This window comes from Schistosoma haematobium, chromosome 1 (genome assembly GCF_000699445.3).
Source record: "Schistosoma haematobium chromosome 1, whole genome shotgun sequence".
NCBI classification, from domain to species: Eukaryota; Metazoa; Platyhelminthes; class Trematoda; order Strigeidida; family Schistosomatidae; genus Schistosoma; species Schistosoma haematobium.
The window spans coordinates 70126745-70147058 of NC_067196.1; the positions used below are offsets into that span (position 1 = coordinate 70126745).

The 20314-nt window shown below is 38.1% G+C and overlaps 1 protein-coding gene across 3 annotated transcripts; it reads left to right on the top strand.

The window, feature by feature from the left end:
- Positions 1–623: 623 nt before the first annotated feature.
- On the top strand, positions 624–19318 carry BRD8_2 (Bromodomain-containing protein 8; the record flags this gene model as incomplete). 3 transcript variants are annotated; one of them, XM_051209565.1, is made up of 6 exons in its annotated part: positions 818–856; positions 3560–3708; positions 8143–8436; positions 9535–9962; positions 13566–13789; positions 16041–19318. In XM_051209565.1, the coding sequence occupies 6 exons, from the start codon at positions 818–820 to the stop codon at positions 16410–16412; spliced, it is 1506 nt and encodes a 501-aa protein (XP_051075018.1). In that variant the 3' UTR covers positions 16413–19318. The 3 variants fall into 3 exon arrangements, with proteins under 3 accessions (XP_051075017.1, XP_051075016.1, XP_051075018.1); XM_051209564.1 differs by lacking the exons at positions 13566–13789; positions 16041–19318 and adding an exon at positions 7924–8046 and having other exon boundaries at positions 624–3708; positions 8143–10484; XM_051209563.1 differs by lacking the exons at positions 13566–13789; positions 16041–19318 and having other exon boundaries at positions 624–856; positions 8143–10484.
- Positions 19319–20314: the final 996 nt, after the last annotated feature.

Sequence of the window (20314 nt, forward strand, 5' to 3'; positions counted from 1 at the left end):
AACCTATCGGCTCACACCACATAATTCTTGAAATATCGAACACACTTCATATGTACCGTCGAACTACTACATTTTTAATTTCTGATTTGACTGGATCGGTATCTTTCGATTACTGAAGTGTTACGGACAAAAGCGTTGTCAAACCCTGGATATCCGTAACATATTTATTCAGTACAAGGCGTAGTTCACCTGAAAAATAACAAAACCTAAATGCATAGTGTGCGAAATCGAGACCCCTAGTTTGTAATCCAGGGTACTAGGGTTCGCAATGCAAGTATATTTCTGGAAAACAAGAATTTCTGGCAGTCCATCATAAACCGCGAAACCCCACGGACGTAGGAAAAGATATCACTACCGGTTTCCACATCAGTAAGAAAAAAATAATGGGTCTCAATGAATACATTGAATATCATGGACGGTCCGATGACTGGATAATAATTAGTACTATGTGCTTTTACATTGCGATCGGGATGTAGTTTGTGACTATTGTTCTAGTATTCAAGATGTATCCGTCAACGGAGAGTTTTATTTCAGCAGTTTCAATTCAATCATTTGAACCATTTATATAATTGTATTGTGATACTATGACGGACTGAAAGAAGTTATAATGAATCGTTCAACATGAATGACAATCGCAACAGTCATCCGCCTTAGGGACTAAATTAGCGACGAATTAATCATGAAAAGTTGGAAGATTAGACGTATCTGCAACCAGCTCAAACGTTTATAAAAATCAACTGCTGGGGATCCAAGCTGAGATCGGGCGCGGATTTCAAATGACAACTGATCGTAATATATTTTGCCTTGTGGCGTTTGCATGATGGTTCACACACGCGGTAATCGTACATTAAACTCTGTGAGTTGTTGTCTTATGTTCAAAAGTCCAATTTTTTTTTAGCGTGTTTGTACTGTACATTGATATTGATAGGGAGGGTGTAACCACTTGTTTTTTAATTATTTATCATTGGTTATGGTCAGTAATTTCTCTCAGCTCATACTTTGTTGTATTAGTAGAAATCTACGAGCAAGGATGAAATACAACCAACTGGGAACAAGTACACACCTTTGAGTTATTGATGTCAGACTCATTCATGAATGAGTTGCTTCCGTCTAGAACCGATCATTTGAGAGGACATTCGAAGAAAGTTCAAAAACCGAGATCAAACCGTTTACGTCTGGAGTTCCGTTTCTCGCACCGAGTAGTGAATTACTGGAATTCTCTACCGGAACACGTAATATCAGCACCGTCTGTTAATATATTCAAAACGAGATTGGACCTCCACAGTATTACAAACTGCAAGGATTAATATAGGTCGACAGACCTCCTATCCTTATTACTGAAGACTGAAGACTGAGTTTCTGCTCAGAAACTACATAAATAGTTCATGTCGTATTGTGTATATAACTCATAGGTTCATATCTGTCACAAATTTCATGTTAGCCCATAAAGACATATATTCTACTGTGAAAATGTTCTGTCAGCATTTCTGTGCCTGAGTTACAGTAACCGCGTTACTTGTTCAATGGAATTGTCTTGTATCTCAATTTCTCTAGTCGTATCCTCGACATCAATCTTTTCTGATACCACTGATAGTCTTAATATCTTTGCTACTCCGGGACTTCCTTTAATGACTTCATCTCCGTGCTTATGAGGTATGGCAACTTGGACCGATGTACATGTATCAGGTCCTACCTTGCGGACATTTATCTCATGTTTTCCCACTTTTTAAGCCGTAAGGTATGCAGGCTCAAACAGATTAAGATGATGGCTGCTGATTCAGTGTTCAGTGTAGTAATGAACACGTTTAACTTAGCAATGATTTCCCTAAAATGTTAATGTAAGTATAGGGATTGTATTGTCCGTATCCCACTTAACAGCGTGCAACCAGTGTTTAGTTACCTCATCCTTGATGTAATTTGCACAACACAGTTATCTTGTCACGTTCAAATCTGTCTTCAAACCATTGCAAGTGCTCTTAACAAATTTTCAGAGAATCGTATTCCCATTTGTAACATGGTCTGTGTCATAAGTCTCATGTGTAATGATTTTGTCGCTGTAGATCTGAAATATATTGTTTTGGTACCGTATATAATGCATTTAATACCAGCAATTTACGTTGAACGTGTAATTCAAGTAGTGAAATAGAGGATTAATGTTTCTTTCTAACAGTAGGAATTATTACCAGTAGTCTGTTATGAACATTAACTTTTTTCCATGTTGGACAATGCATTATGGTAAAGCTGTTGCGTAATCGGCTTGAAGGGTTGTGATCTCAAGCTCGTTTGGCGGTATGGTACATGGTTACGGTAGATTAGTTTTAACCCAATAGTGGGATTTGCCTAGTATCTTGGGAGCAGGCGATATCATTTGGTTCACTGTCTTCACGTATTTTCAAGTCATCAGTATACATTGGTGTTTTAAAGATAAATAAACCTCGGGAATTACTGATAGTAATTGCGACTAATATATGGTTATGCATCAAATTATGGGGAGATTTCATCCAACATAGTAATTCATTGAGGGTTAACAGCCGTAACATTAACGTTTACTTGTGATTAGTTCATAATTGCACCAACATGTGCCCTTTATACTATCCATTAGTTCTTGACATCAGTATGCATGAACAAACAAGAAAAGCTACTTTGGTGTTAACCGAGTGATGGTGAGGTACGTCTGTATCAATAGAATCACCTTTGAACCCATTCATTTGAAGATGATTATGATTCAGCATACAATACACGTTTCCTATCCACTTTCAGCTTGTTTACACTTGCTAACTTAATGCTGTTATAGTTCTATAGTGCATAAGAAACATAACTGTCGTAACTCAAGTCTATTATATGTTCACTATGATTATGTTTCACAAATAACAAAGGTTGTGTACCGGTAGTTAATATCATTGTCCACTTCGCCGAGATTGTCAATAAACTACTCAGTATTTGAGTACAGGTTTGTATATTACGGTGCGAAACTCCTACGACCACTTGTGCCATTAGTGCTACTGATTCTACCAATTTTGATAATCTTATCTGCCCGTGCTTAAACAATTTTGGAACTTGAACTCCTGCACATTAGTACCAGGTCTATACTTTGCTCATAACTGACCGATTGACCTATATGAACCACACGAGGTCTGTCAATGTTATTTGGCCAGTCATACTTTAGTCAATAAAAGACGTCTCAATTTATGAGTGATTGGATGAAGACCGTCTAGAGTACCAATGTAACATACATTATTAAGTTGTAAAAGGTCGACTATAATGATTGACTGAAGTGTCAAAAAATAAGAATTTTCTGTGGGTAATATACGAAGAATCTTGTATGGATTCTTGTATATGATATGTGCTGGCAATTACAGGAGCTCTGTCTGTACGTTTTAGATTAATATAAATCATCTTAATTCTAATCACATCTTTCCTTCACTTTATACCCAGATGTATTTACTTTTTCAATATTAGCCTTCATCCATTACCGTATGCCAACTTAGGCTTGAAAGAAATTTTAAAAAAATTGCCAATTTCACACAAGTTCGTGTTTGGAAAATTTCTAATTTGACAGGTTGCATCCGAAATCCTGGTTAGTGACAATGATGATCTGTTATCAACGACTTCGGATTATCGCGTCTCATCGAATCGTTCCCGAAAACCATTTACAAAGAAAGAAAGTCTTGCTATACTGAATTATATTCAAGATAATAACTTACTATCGTAAGTTTCCCTTATTTGAAAGTCATGATAGGCAGCAGTGAGTTCTGTAATCCTTGAAATGTTACTGTTATTGAATTACTTAGTTCTCTTGATGTTAGATGCATCCCAAGTGAGCACGGATATGATTCTCTCCTTAACCGTTTATTTGTGGATATTTATTTCGTAATCTAGTCGAGCTATGTCTACTTGAATACCTTTTTGCAAAACTAATATGATGCCAGGATATTTGACTGAAATGTTGCAAAACCAAAACACTTAATACCAATACGATAGACTGTAAAGTAATATTGGTACATACTATAGGATTCTGCGTAAAAATTAGTTACGTTTAGATTACCATGACCGACCATTGTTGCTACCTTGACGTGGTGGTCGGGTTTGCCTATCGTGATGGAGCAACCGAGCTATACTGGCTGGAACAACCGTTCCTCAAGGTCCTACCATGTCAGACAACGTACGCACCGTATGTCAAATCGGTCAACAGGCTTCCTTGTCTAGAACCCTCGAATCTCGTACCATTGATGTATGCTGTGTCTCTGAAACACGCATACAGGATCCCAGTGTGGTCATTCACTTGATCTCACCTCGGCAAAAGGAGAGACAACGAGATACACCCTCCGTGTATCTGGTGACGCGATGGCCAGCTCTCGTGGACTGGCAGGAGTAGGGATAGCACTAAGCATGAGGGCGGAACAAGCACTGTCAGAGTGGATCCCCGTTAACAGTCGTTTATGTGCTGTTGGGCTAAAAGGCTCCGTAAGAACTCGGAAGGATAGGGACACACGTCGTTGCCTTTTCGTCGTTTCTGCCTACGCTCCCACTGACTGCAGCTCAGATGAAGTGAAAGATGAATTTTACAGAAAGCTATCTGAACTTCTTCAGAAAGCTAAACGTTCAGACATAGTACTCGTAGCAGGTGACTTTAATGTCCAGATAGGTAGGTTAAACCAAACAGAAAGGCATTTAGGTGGGTATTTTAGTATTTTGGCACAGCGAACAGATAATGGTGATCGTCTGCTGCAACTGTGCTCAGACAATCATTTATTTTTAGCAAACACAAATTTTAAGCATAAGGAGAGACATCGTCTAACATGGCGACCCCCTACACATCCCATTTGAATGGGATTTGAATCGACAACTGCATCTCTGTGCTAATGTGGTGTGGCAACTCGAACTGATGTACGTACGTACGAAGTTCTACGTTGTTACTGACTGACTGACTGACTGACTGACCTACACCAAACCAACAATGGACTCAAATAGACCATATTGCCATCAGTCATCGTTGGAGAGGGTCGGTAGAAGATTGTCGCTCATTCTGGAGTACCTGCTTGGACTCCGACCATGCCCTAATACGGGCACGCATCCGCTTGCGCCTCACTGGACGCAAAAAGCCACAGTAAAAAGACCTATTAGAACTGAGTTGAGTAGCGAGAAAACCAAAAGTAGGTTCCAGGAACAACTGAGGTCACAATTAGGTAGTTCTGAAAACGAGGTTGACCCAGATGTTGCTTGGAAAGCTATACCAACATCTGTGGAAACAGCAGTGACATCTATCAGTGATTTAAACCACAGGGTTACAAAGAACCAATGAATTTCCTTTAGGTCTATTGCACTGATGGATTCTCGTAAACTCATCCCATCAGGTTCTGAACCCGATGAAGAGCGACAACAAATCAGATCTAGGTTAAGCAAAAGTCTAAGGAACGACCGTGAGCAGTGGTGGGCAACGAAAGCAAAAGAGATGGAAAAGGCAGTGGCTATTGGGACACACAAGACAGCTCTACAGACTAATAAAAGAAACTGGAATTAATAAGTCAAGTGTGAGACTATTTCGGAAAAAGACCACACCCTCATCTGCTCTCAGTCTAGACGTTGAAAACGATGGGTGGAACATTTCAGAGAACAGTTCAGCTGGCCTTCAACTTATCTACAACTACCCTCCATTCCGAGACAGTGTGAATGGAACATTGAAGTAGGTCCCTCGACTCTAACTGAAGTTCAAAAGGCTATAGTTAATCTGAAACGAGGAAGGGCAGCTGGTCCAGATGGATTGGCTCTAGAAGTCTTTAAGGATGGTGGTCCAATTTTAGCGATTAGGTTGACTAATATTTTAGCTAAGATCTGGGAGTTAGACGTTATCCCATCTAAGTGGTCACAATCACTTATCGTCCCAATATATAAGAGAGGGTCAAAATCATCCTGTGACAACCACAGAGGGATTAGTTTAACTAATATAATATCTAAAATACTAGCCTCGATAATTATCAAACGCCTAACTAAGACTCGCGAACTGCAAACACGAGAAAATCAAGCTGGCTTCAGACCTGGTCGTGGCTGCATCGACCACATATTCACCATTCGTCAGGTTCTAGAACATAGGGATACTTACCGGCGTCCGACAATGGTGGTCTTTCTAGACTTAGAAGCAGCATTTGACCCGGTAGACCGCGAGATTCTGTGGCAGTGTCTGTCATTGAAAGGCGTACCTCAGAAGTACATAAACCTTGTGAAGGCTCTTTACTCGAACACTACTAGTCGAGTCAGAGCTTATGGCGAACTGTCATCAGCTTTTGCAACCTCAAGTGGTGTCCGTCAATGCTGTCCACTTTCTCCATTTTTGTTTAACTTCATCATAGACCTATTGATGGAAATAACATTCTCCTCTACTGAATTCTCGCGTATTGATCTCTTACCAGGAGGTCCATTTATCGACTTAGAATACGCGGATGACATAGTCCTGTTTGGTGAAGACGCTGATAGAATTCAGAGTCTTTTAGTAGCACTAAGCAACAATGCCAGAATGTTTGGGATGCGCTTCTCTCCCTCTAGATTCAAGTTTTTGCTTCAGGACTGGTCTGCGTCAACACCTGAACTAAGGATAGGGAGTGAAGTAGTCGAACGCGTTGACAACTTCACTTATCTTGGAAGTCTGATCAGCCCTAATGGGTTGGTGTCTGACGAAATCTCAGCACGGATTCGAAAAGCTCGCTTGGCTTTTGCCAACTTACGTCACCTATGGTGAAGGCGAGATATCCGTCTATCAATAAACGGATGAGTATACTGCGCGGCAGTCTGTTCTGTTTTAATTTACGGCAGCGAAACATGGCCATTAAGAGTAGAAGACACCCGTAAGCTACTAGTATTTGACCACAGATGTCTTAGAAATATTGCTGGCGTCTGCTGGGATCAGAGGGTAAGTAATAGTGAAGTTAGACTCAGGGTATTAGGGAATGATGGTAAATCAGTCGATGAGGTTGTTAATCTTCATCGACTGAGATGGTTGGGCCACGTGTTTCGTATGCCCGAACACCTATTACCACGACGTGCAATGCTAACCGGTGTTGGGGATGGTTGGAAGAAAGTTAGGGGCGGCCAAATCAAAACGTGGCATCAGTGCTTGAAGTCACTAACTTCTAGTGTGAGCCATGTTGGTAGATGCAGACAACTTGGTTGGTGTCCGTGTGACTATCGTAACCAATGGTTGGAGACTCTTGATGACATGGTTCAGAATTGATGACAGTGGCGTAGGTGTATACACTCTGTCTTTCCTTAAACTAAGAGATTAAAATCGCTTCATATCTTTCTTTCTACGAACTAATTCTTTCTTCCTGTACTATATCCTTATTGCAATCTGTCTTTTACATATTACCACTTCTGAATTAACTACTTGTATGAATCCGGTGTCCATCTTGTTGTGTTAATGAGGTATGGCGACTTGGACTGATGCATATATGTGCCTGGTCCTACTTTGTAGCTGACTGACTCTGATCGACCTCGAGCTACTCATGTTACAAAATATTGTTTGTTATCACCACAACTGTGGAATGGACGAAATATAATGAAGATCTCCGATCGCTTAAAAATGCTCTAAAATCATTTATTTGGTTGTTTTTGATAGATACTGGGTGCATGTTATGATCAAGTATGGTTCAAGCTGCATAAAAGAGACTCCAACAATTTCCAAATTTACACTTAGTGGATTGTCTGATTTTCGCATAGGATGGCTTCTCATGATTTTTCTGTCCTCAAATTATTGTCCTGAAAATTCATTTTCATGTTCTTTGAATTGGACACAAGTTGACAATCATTTAGGATGAATCCCATATAATTTTACCGTGTCAGTACTTTCCATGCTTGCTTAGTGTTGTATTACTTAGTTGACTAAACATAATTTTTGGCTACACTTGTTTTACTAATTCCTTGTTTATTAAGGGCGAAATCAAAGAACGATTCAGAACATACTGGTATCAATGAACGTCCAATTAAGCTTTCAGTGGGATTGTTTGTTTTCTGAAAGTCAAAATGTTGTTGTAAAAACTTTCAGTTCTTTCTTTGGTAAATTACTATTAACTTAAACTTTTGTTTATGTGTCTTAGACCCTACAATTCATTTATTAGGCATGCTTTATCCTAACGTTTGTTTGTCTTTCAGATTGTTAAACAAACGTTCAACTTACAGTCATTTAGAAGCTGTTAAGATTTCAAATCACCGTGCAGAAAGCATACGCAGTCATGTTCGACACGTTTTGCTTCCTATGCTTAAAAATCTTCCGGTTCAGGCAAATAAAAACATTGATAGTAAAATTACCACCAAAAATGATGAGTGTAAAAATCTTGACAATAATCAAACTTTGAGAAGTGGTTTTTATCGTATCGGACGACAGCGATATACTTTGATGGAGGATGAAGCGATAATGAAGTATTTGTTGGAGAATAACCTATGGAGGTATGGGACATATATTACTTGCCTTCTATTGTTTTGTACAACCGTGAACTGTGAATTCAACCTTTTGGAGTTCGTTTATTTTCTTGGTTAAAATCTTAATTTCTGTTAATTGGCTTAGTTTCGTTTAGTGATATAAGGTAAATTATGATTGAGGACTGAATAACTAAATATTCATTCTGAGATCCAACTGTTTTTGAATGTATCGAAAGTCGCCACGGCTTGCTTGAGGCAGGAATAAGTTTTCAGTTTATATAGCTCGATGGTGTCGTCTCTACAGGAAGGTCTGACCACTATGTCAAGGTGGTAGCTGCTGTCAGATATTCCTTGTTACTAATATTCTGTCCAGTGATTCCTAGTTTTAATCGTTGTCTAAGGTAATTACGTGATGTAAAGTAAAAAAGTTATAGAAGACGAAGATTATCATTATCGAAATTTATCAAAGAGACTAATTGTTTTAAAAAAAATTATAGACTCCTAACCATTGGTTCGCTCAAAATGTAGTCATTGTTATATATATGATAAATACTAATTACTTTTACGTGTAAATTAATCGTGCATTATTCTTTATGAACATATGTGTAATTGTCTCGGAGTTCCTTATAAGTTAAATGTGTTTTCTGTTTAAGGAGCCTAAAAACGCGTACAGTAGGGCATTGAAAAATGCGTCACGCAAATGAGTCGATTATATTTTGAAGAAATAAAAGAGGAAGGATGGGACAGTTGATAGGTAATGGCGCAAACATAGTATTTCATAAGAGATAGGGGTCAGTTAAAAGAATACGATCAAGAAAGACTTCGTTCTCCTAAGCGAGTTATGCTAACTTCTCTTAGCCATGTATGTGAACGTCTAGAGCACCACAACCGAATTCGGTAATATTGAGAGTTCCAGCCTATTCCAAGTGGGGTACCATAGAAGAATCTGCCGGAAGTAAAGGGAATCCCTAAACGTCGTAGAAAGATTTCTTGCTGACGCTTAGTACTTCAAAAGTGAACTACTTTCACGCGATATTAATGAGCGTCTTCGTTGAAAAATTTCGTCAAATATATGTTATGTTTTATCTCATAGTTGTTATTTCCACACTCAATATTTCAATCTAGGCGGGTAAGAAGTCGCGCTTTATGGAAAGAGATGGCAAAGGAAGGTGTAACTAGCCATTCATCAGAATCAATGCGGGCGCGCTTCCGTCACCATTTAGTGAATTCAGTGTATGCGCGTTTACTGAAATCACTCACAAAAAACGAGCAGGTCGAACTTCATAATATCTTCTTTGGAGGATCAAAGAGATATACCAATCCGATGGAGGAAAATAAATATAATGATGCACTCAGTGATGATGGTGCTTGTCACTCATCTTATTCGATTGATGAATGTAGTCTGGACTTGAATAAGTCTAACACAATTACGACATATGTGCTTTTCAATCAATCACAAAAGAATCACTTAGACAAATCAACTAATAAAGAGACTTCCCCGACAACTGTTCAACGTGATAAATTCGGGGATGTATTACCAGATCCTACGAAAAGTAAGGACTTTTTTTACAGCACTCAATATCTTCAACAACAGTTATGATCTGTTTCTAAAACGTAAATTAACACAATTCGTACACAAATGCATCGTACAGTCGATTGCAAAGGGAGTAATAAACACGCCTATCGAATATTAATAGGGACACGAAATGAATCAATGAAAGTGCTAGTTATGTGTATATAAAGGGCTGATGCACTTTCATGATCGGTGGTTAAATAAAATGGATAATATTAATAATCACTCTGAGACTAAATGAGTCGTAAGTTGCAGGGATTCAACCCAAATATTATTGGTTGATTCATACTTATCGATCATGGTTAACAGCCTTTGGTTTGTAGCTTGTGAACATCATGGCTTATTTACTCAGCGAATAATATATTACTTACTTACTTACGCCTGTTACTCCCAATGGAGCATAGGCCGCTGACCAGCATTCTCCAACCCACTCTGTCCTGGGCCTTCTTTTCTAGTTCCATCAAATTCTTGTTCATTTTTCTCATGTCTATCTCCATTTCTCGGCGTAATGTGTTCGTTGGTCTTCCTCTTTTCCTTTGACCTTCAGGATTCCATGTGAGGGCTTGTCTTGTGACGCAGTTGGGTGCTTTCCTCAATGTGTGTCCTATCCACTTCCAGCGCTTCTTCCTGATTTCTTCCTCCACTGGGATCTGGTTTGTTCTCTCCCACAGTACGTTGTTGCTAATAGTGTCCGGCCAATGGATCTGAAGTATTTTGCGTAGACAATTGTTAATAAACACCTGTATTTTCTGGATGATGGCTTTTGTAGTTATCCAGGTTTCTGCCCCATACAGTAGAACTGTCTTGACATTTGTATTGAAAATCCTGACCTTGGTGTTGGTTGAGAGTTGCTTTGAGTTCCAGATATTCCTCAGTTGTAAATATGCTGCTCTTGCTTTGCCGATCCGCGCCTTCACATCTGCATCAGATCCACCCTGTTCATCAATGATGCTGCCCAAATACGTAAAGGTTTTTACATCTTCCAAATCTTCTCCGTCAATTGTGATTGGATTGGTGCATTCTGTGTTGTATCGGAGAATCCTGCTTTTCCTTTGTGTATATTGAGACCTATTGCTGCTGAGGCTGCTGCCACACTGTTTGTCTTCTCCTGCATCTGTTGTTGCGTTTGGGATAGAAGGGCCAGATCGTCTGCGAAGTCTAGATCATCCAACTGCATCTTAGATGTCCATTGTATCCCGCGCTTTCCTTCAGACGTTGACGTCTTCATGATCCAGTCGATCACCAGGAGAAAGAGAAAGGGTGAGAGTAAGCAACCTTGCCTAACACCGGTCTTCACTTTGAACGACTTTGTCAACTGTCCTCCATGCACGATTTTGCAGTGTAATCCATCATATGAGTTCTGTATGATATTGACTATCTTCTGAGGCACGCCGTAGTGTCGAAGAAGTTTCCATAGTGTTGTTCTGTCCACGCTATCAAATGCCTTTTCGTAGTCAATGAAGTTGATGTAGAGTGATGAATTCCATTCAATTGATTGTTCCACAATGATCCGTAGAGTTGTGATTTGGTCTGTACACGATCTATCCTTACGGAATCCTGTCTGTTGGTCACGAAGTTGGGCGTCTACGCAGTCCTTCATCCTGTTTAACAATACCCTGTTGAAGACTTTTCCCGGTATTGAGAGAAGAGTGATGCCCCTGTAGTTATCACACTTGCTGAGATCGCCTTTCTTCGGTATTTTGATCAGAAGTCCTTCTTTTCAGTCTGTTGGTACTTGTTCCTCATCCCAAATCTTATTGAAGAGAATGTGGAGCATCCTTGCAGTTGCCGCTACGTCTGTTTTTAGTGCCTCTGCTGGGATGTTGTCCGGTCCTGCTGCTTTGCCACTCTTGATTTGTCTGATGGCCATGCTGATTTCTTCAATTGTTGGTGGGCCAACATTGATTGAGAGGTCCGTGGGTGCTGCTTCGATGTTGGGTGGGTTCAGTGGAGCTGGTCGATTCAAGAGTCCTTTGAAGTGTTCTACCCACCTGTTTTGTTGCTCTTCAATGTTGATGATTACCTCGCCTTCCTTGCTTTTCACTAGTCGTTCTGGTTTGCGGCGATTTCCAGAGAGTTTCTTTGTCGTGTCATACAATTGTCTCATGTTTCCTTCGCTTGCAGCCTTTTCCGCCGTCGTTGCTAAATCTTCCACATATTTACGTTTGTCGGTTCTGATGCTCCTCTTCACTTGTTTGTTTATTTCCGTGTATTCAGCTTGTGCCTTGGCTTTCTCTGCTCTTGTTCGGCTGGTATTGATCGCTGCCTTCTTGTTCCTCCTTTCTTGAATCTTATCCAGTGTACCAACAATGATCCATTCCTTGTGGTGGTGCTTCTTGTGACCCAGGACCTCATGACATGTTGAAGTGATTGCCTCTTTGATCCCCTTCCAGTTGCTCTCCACAGTAGTTCCTTCTCCATTGAGTAGATCATGAAAGGCCTGGAACTTATTGCTGAGGACTATCTTGAATTCGTTGAGTTTGTTAGTATCCTGAAGAAAGGCCGTATTGAAGTTTTGTGATACTGTCTGCCCCGTTGTCCAGTGCTTCTTGAGTTTCAATTTCATCTTGGCGACCAGTAAGTGATGATCTGATGCTATATCAGCTCCTCTCTTGGTTCTCACGTCCTCTATAGTCCTCCTGAACGTTTTGTTGATGCAAATATGGTCGATTTGGTTTTGTGTAGAGTGATCCGGTGAAGTCCATGTGGTTTTGTGTATGCGTTTATGTGGGAATATGGTGCCGCCTATGACCAGCTTATTGAAGGCACATAGATTTGCAAATCTCTCACCATTTTCGTTTCTTTCTCCCAGTCCGTGTCGTCCCATGATGTCTTCATATCCAGTGTTGTCCATTCCAACCTTGGCGTTGAAATCTCCCATCAGAATGGTCAGGTCCTTTGTTGGGCACTTCTCGACTATTGACTGCAGCCTATTGTAGAATTGATCTTTGGCGTCTTCATTGTAGTCGTTGGTGTGTGCATAGCATTGGATGATGTTCATTGAAATGCCCTCTTTCTTTGTTTTAAACGAGGCTTTGATGATCCTTGGTCCATGAGATTCCCATCATATAAGCGCATTTTGCGCTTGTTTGGATAGCATCAATGCAACTCCTTGTGTATGTGGTGCATTTTCTTCTTCATGGCCGGAGTATAACAGGAGCTCTCCTGTAGTTAGTCGTTGTTGTCCAACTTGTGTCCAATGTGTTTCACTGATCCCAAGTACCTCTAGGTTGTATCTTCTCATTTCTGCAGCAATCTGGAAGGCTCTTCCGGTGTCCCACATTGTACGAACATTCCATGTACCTAAATAAATGGTCGCTCTGGTTGTCAGTAGATATTCTAATGAAGTTTTTGTCTCGCTGTTGAGGCTTAGAATGTTCACACAAAGTACTGTCATTCTTTTTTACACCTGTAATGAATAAATACACAAATACATTTCTTATAAGTAATAGTAGAAACTGATATAAAAAAGTGTTTCATTCTAGGGTCGCCTAGTTTTCACCCAATGTTTCTACTCAGAAAGACGTATCATGAAATCAAGCGAATTCGTGCGTATTTTTTGTTCTTGTTTGATTTCTCACAGGTTTTAGTCCTTTTCTTCGCGATCAAATATCTGTTTGTTCGTATGAAAGTCCTAAAAGATTTTGTAATAACTACCCTCGACCACCAACAATCATAGCAACAAACACGAAGAAAGCATCGGAATCAAATGACTTACCAAATGCTTCAGCCAGTCTATCGTCACTTAACGAGTCTCTGTTAGAGCTGATACAAGGTACTCCATCCCAAGATTCCAGTTCACCGTCGGTAAGTCTTAGTCTATGTTGACTTACTCTATGTGAACAGTTCCCTTTGAGATATTGTTTACAAAGATTGAATAGTTATCTCTATTTTCTGCAAAAGTTGATTTGTCACTTACTGCAAAAATCCAAATGTACGTTTCTGGTATCTGTTGCGTGATCCCATAATGATAATGCTGTTAATGTGATGTATAGCATATTTAATCATATATATTCTGTCGACTTAACACCTTTAGAACAACGGTATATCAAAAGTTGTATGTTGGATGCGCATATTGTATATACTAATCTTGAAAGACAGAGAGGCAAATAAAAGATCCAGCTATTGTATGAAGCTTTGGGATTCGGCAATACACACTTTCGTAGCCCAGTCCCTTACTCCGATTTGATCGTGCGAATATGATGGGCTACAAAGGTGGTGAACCCGACTTGATAGCTATATATCCACAAAAATGAACGATAATGATTAGGTTATTGGTGTGATAAATAATTCAGAACATAACAAAGATGGTCGGTCTTAGCAAAAGGTTTATTAGAATTAAAGGCATCCACTATACATGGTAAGAGATGATATCGAATTGGAAGATGTGTGTGGTATGTTAAAATAAAAATAACAGCTACGTAAATGAGTGTAATAATGAGGCAAAATGACACGAAAAAAGGAACGGACTCACTTAAAGCAGAAAAATTTTATGCATGTATATAGTAAAAAATATACTGGTGAGTCTCAAATGTCATAATATGAATTGTATGTCTACAAAATTCTAACTTGCTGGGTGAGTGATATAGCTGCGTAAATGTCATGATTTAATGTCAATACGAACAGCAATAATAATTCCATGTAAGTGATAATGACACTAATGTGATAATGGGAATACGAGAATTCTATATTGTACCAAAATATAATATTGAATAAAGCCATCAGTAATAATAATAATAATAATAACAATAATAATAATAATAAAATAATAATAATAATAATAAATAATAATAATAATAATAATATGATCATAATAGAATGATCCGCCAAATAGATCAATGAGAAGCGTTGATACGAGGACAAAGTACCGATAAGATAATTCAGTTTAAGCTTCGCCGAATGCTATGGATTAGAGATTGAATCTTTTGAGTTGCTTGTCAGTTAAGTTAGCTACTTAGTTCATCCATCGATGCGGTTATCATTTTACGGACTGATTATTCTTATCCTGCAAGCAGAAACCCCATCCCACGTAAACGTAAATCCATCAATAATTTACCGACGCTATTTACTCGACTGTAGCTTATTAGAACATGTTAATATTTCGCTAGTATTTGTTCTTATACTCCATCGGCACTACAGATCAGTATTCGTTACATTCTACATCACTTATTTTCAAGATTTGTTTTTCTGTCAAGCCCATAAACGATAAACGATTTACTATCTGTTTTTACGGTATATATATGATGGTGTTATTTTATCGTCCAGATAGTCACAACGTAAGTGCTTGTTATTTTTGGTACGCTTACTAATTTACTCATAATCGCACACTAACACTTTAATTTCTTTCCGTGACTATATGTTATTCATGTATTGCTTTTTATATAAGTATAACACTCTTATTTTACACTCACTCTTAACCTGACACTGTACTCTATCAGGAATATTACAAACTATTTTCGCTACATATCGTTAACGTTATCCACACACCTCAGTGTTGCTTTCGAAAACAGACATTTTTTTTTCAAATTAATGTGCTATTGTCAACAGAGGGGCTATGTAATGTCTGTACTACTATTCAGCGAATAATGTAACTCAGTTTTAAGAGTCAGCTAATAAATATAAGAAGTTGATGGATAAATACATACTTGCATCAAATGTGACCCAAGTTACATCCGAGTAATTAATATAGTCAAACATGTGATTGACAGAATAAATGGACAGATTACAATAATTCATCTGTCGATGTGTTTGAATGAATCACCTAGGTGTGTAACAATATTAATTGCTGCACATTTACATTGACCAGTTTGCCACGCCATTTCCCAGACATCAGTAAGACAGCAATTTAAAGTAATGGCGTTGGAACGTAAGTCAATCGCATAAAATGTGCTTTTCAGGAGTGTTATACATTTCAATTTCCAGTTGTTTAAACGATAATTAGATTACTTTACGTCATAAATACAATAAAACGCTAAGTTATTGTATTTATCAGTGGTTATATTGTACATTTGAATGTCTTTGTTCTTAACGAATAACTGTAATTCATTTTTGCTTTTAGTATTTATCATTGATGACATCGGATTCATCACCTTCATTTGACCCAATGAAATATCCTGTATGGGTGTCAAAGTTGATAAACTGCACTAGTTATATAACAACGCCTTTACAGGCTATATTGCTTGTCTATATGACAAATGGTTCCGTTGCAGAAGCGTACAACTTTTTGACTACCGGAAAACGTCGTCCATCATCAATAACAAATTTTAGTCCGCCTCTTTGGTCACCTGATGATGATGAATGTTTGGGCTCAACTGATCAAAACAAGCTTGATGAACTTGTCAGTCGTTTCGGTTGGATAGAAATAGTTAAACGTGTTGGCTTTTTACAAAATAAAAACAATATTGATACTTCTGATATCATTAAAAAATAGTATTTCAAAGATTTCCTACATACTTGACGTCTCCTCCATTTCATAAAGCATTGTTGTTAGTATTTTATAATACTGTTCAATCTATATTACCGCGTGTTTAAACAAATTTTTTTTCTGTTTATATTTTGTATACATATTATCTAAGAATTTTGATTGTTGACTTTGTTTCAACTTGTTCAGTTTATTTATCACTGGTTAAAATCTTTGTAAAAAAATATCTTTTCATTTATATGTATGGTTGTGTTTGTTTACTATCAAGATGTGTATTTTATCCAGTTGATCAATCTTCAAACGAGTAATTCAGTGGAATGTTAATTATGACTTATAAATCACTTCATTTCTGATGTCATTTAGTTGACTCAATGATCTGGACATTCACGTCTTAACCATTTGGTGGAATTTTTAAATCCTATCTTATCCATAATCGGTTTGAGGAATCTGGTTATTACCTTTAGATCCTTTTAATAGATGTAACATATTAGAAGATTATATATTTCACCACTGAATCGCACGAAATTTCCACTGACAATGATTAGGTTTAGTTATTATCCAATAAATTGATTTTTATCAAGGTTACCGTTTGTGTAGTTTTACGTCTTCAAGTGATAAATGGATGGGTGTAGTTAGAGGATTATGGCTTCATCTGAGGATAGCAATCAAACCATATGTAGTATTCATTCGGTTCAATCATATAAACATGCCATGTTGATGTTGTGCCCTTGTTGCATAGTAAGCACGAGTTATGTTCCTATAACTGAAGCATCAAACAGTGCAGATGCATTGGATCACTGTAATACATGTACTACCTAAACTATTACTGAAATAGTATACTTAAAACTACCTTCTATCACATGTTTGTTCTCTACATCTAATATTACTATTTATATCAAATTGATCATGCCTGTAAACTGGCGTGAATTCTGTAATTATTATTTTCAGAATATATATTATTATTAGAACTTTACTTCATTATAGTATCGTTAGATGATAGGACTCCTTTGGAGGATTAACTACTGGAAGGTCAGCTTATCACATTGTAAAGCAAACAGTCTAATCGCACACTACTTACAAGTGATTTATCGTATAGTGGAATCTCATGAAAATGTAATGCTTTATGTTAGTGAACATCTAAGGAACGAACAGGTTACTAAGGTATATCTCAATGTTTCATATTTAAGTATTATTGCATCCTTTTTAAGCCCGACTTTGTTATGGATTAAGAACAATGAATTCACCATAACTTGGTTCATTGCCATGGTGTATAGTGCCGATATATATATTGAGGAAGCAAATAATTTTACAAACAGGAATTACAGTTGGATTTGTAAGAAACTACTAGTCTCAATATGATTCACGCCAGATACTGCATTTATTGGACTAGTTCTATCTCTTAGTCTGAACTCTTGATAATCACAGTGATAATTTTCTTTTCGACAAAATCATTTACTTAAGCTGTACATTCTTATTTATAGTTGTAATTATGTCTACAGAAAGACAAAAAATTACATCATACATTGGTTCGAGACCAAACATTGGATGAAGTTTCGTAATAATCAGACGGTTAGAGAATAATAGAAGGATGAAGGAGGGATGCAAAAGTTACTATTTCGATACAGGAGGACTTGATCATCTCTGGGCAAATCACTCCAGAGAAGTCTTCAGAGTAATCGATACAATCAAAGGAACTTGATCGAGGCGAGGCCCAATCAAAAACTTGTACATTGGTGAGGCGTTGGCAATCCATGAGTTCAAGCTCTAACTCTGCCTGCAAAAACGATACTTCCAACCTCTCATCCTTCCTTGTACCTAGTTTTCTTCTGTAGTGTGCTTCGGTCCTGCTCTTTTTTAAAAAAATCATTGTTTTATAATTTTAGACCTCAATCAGTTATTATTACCCTCTAGCAATTTTCCGTGATTACTACTGTTATTTTGATTGAGATCATGAATTGATCGATGTTAAGCCACCATTGAAAACCTGAAACCAGTTTTCAATGCGATCTTTTCTATCTTTCTGTAGACCTATTTGCCATACAACTATAAATACTAATGTACAGCTTAAATAATTTATTTCGTTGAAAAGAATTTTTTTCCGCTGAATTCTTATTTTTATACAATGACACAATAGATTATTTTAATCATATTGATTTTAAGTGGCTTACTGAGGGTTTTTCTTCAGCTCGAGTTGTAAAGAACTATGGTCGGATTATGTGATTTAAGAAAATTGTTAGTCATTTAAAGATCCCCATCATATTGTTAGTTTTCTTATTTATTCTGGACATTAAAACTCTTCTACCGTTTCGTTGCATCAATTTGATATAGTTGTCGTAAACTATAACTACGGTTTAGTAAACCCCTTTTATCTTCTATAATAGAAAATGTTTCAGATAAATTAATTTTTGTTACGAGGTTCATCGGTAACTTTTGATGGTGTTTTCGAACTCATTCTATTCACATTTTTTTCATCAAAACCTCCTTGAGTAATTTGTTTATTCTTTTCATTAATTCTACAGATATTTCATGCATAACGATCCACTGTCTCCTGTCCCTTCAGAACGACTTCTTGGACCTGGGTACGGACAAGGTGTATGGCCTTTACGTGAACGTTTGGCACTTGCTACTGCTCTTTTAGATGTAGATAACCAGCAAGGAAGTTGGGCTGCCACTAGTCGTCGTATGATGTGTTTTTCTAGGCCAGGTCGACCATCTACATGGTGTTCATCTAAAGCTTGTGCCAAACAATATGCTCTGCTTCTGGATTCCATTGAGTTAGTTAAACGCCAAAAAATGCCTGGAAGTGATTCACAATCAAGCCAGTTGAGTCTAGCTGAACGCGTTGTGAAGCGTTTGAGTGCTGAACGTGCAGAAGAGTTGAGATCGCGAATACGATGTGGTCAGCGTTACTACAGGTGGGCTGTGTTCCACTCATACATTTCAAATTAATGTTTTGTGTGTAACAGTCTTATCTCCTTTCGGTTCTTACCCATGAAAATTTTATTACATATTCAAATTTTTCTTCGAAATAGTTACCACGTTCGCTATGCTACACGTACATTTTAAGTGGATCAGTTTAGTCGAGAGACATCAGTACATAGATTTAATTAGGAATCCCTCTTTTCTTATTCCAATTATTCCAGCTTGAGTATATGAGCTACACCATTAAGCCCTCTTGTGACAATCACAGAGGAATCAGTTTGACAAATATAGTGTCTAAAATATCAGCTTCAATAATACTTCGACGCTCAACCAAAGCTCGTGAAGAACAGACTAGAGAAAATCAGGCTGGTTTTCGACATGGACGTGGTTGTATAGATCAGATATTCACACTACGTCAGGTTCTAGAACACAGACACACATTCAGACGCCCCACAATCGTAGTGTTTCTCGACCTTAAGGCGGCATTCGACTCTGTTGATCATGAGGTTCTATGGCAGTGTTTGTCACTGAAAGGAGTACATTAACCTTATAAAAGCTCTCTCTACTCGAACACAACTGGTAGAGTGAGAGCTTATGGCGAACTGCCATCAGAATTGGTTACCTCAAGTGGTGTTCGTCAGTGTTGTCCACTCTCTCCATTCTTGTTCAACTTCGTCATCGACATGCTTTTAGAGATGAAACTTTCCTCATCTAGATTTCCAGGGGTTGAACTTCTACCGTGAGGTTCACTTGTTGACTTAGAATATGCCGATGAAATAGTTCTATTTGGTGACGACGCTGACGAAATGCAGAGTCTTCTGACCACTATAAGCAACAATACAAGCATGTTCGGGATGAAATTCTCCCCTTGAAAATGCAAAATGTTGCTTCAGGATTGGGTTGCATTGACACCCGAACTAATGATAGGGAGTGAAGTAATTGAGCGTGTCGATCGCTTCGCTTATATTGGAAGTCTCATCAGCCCTTGT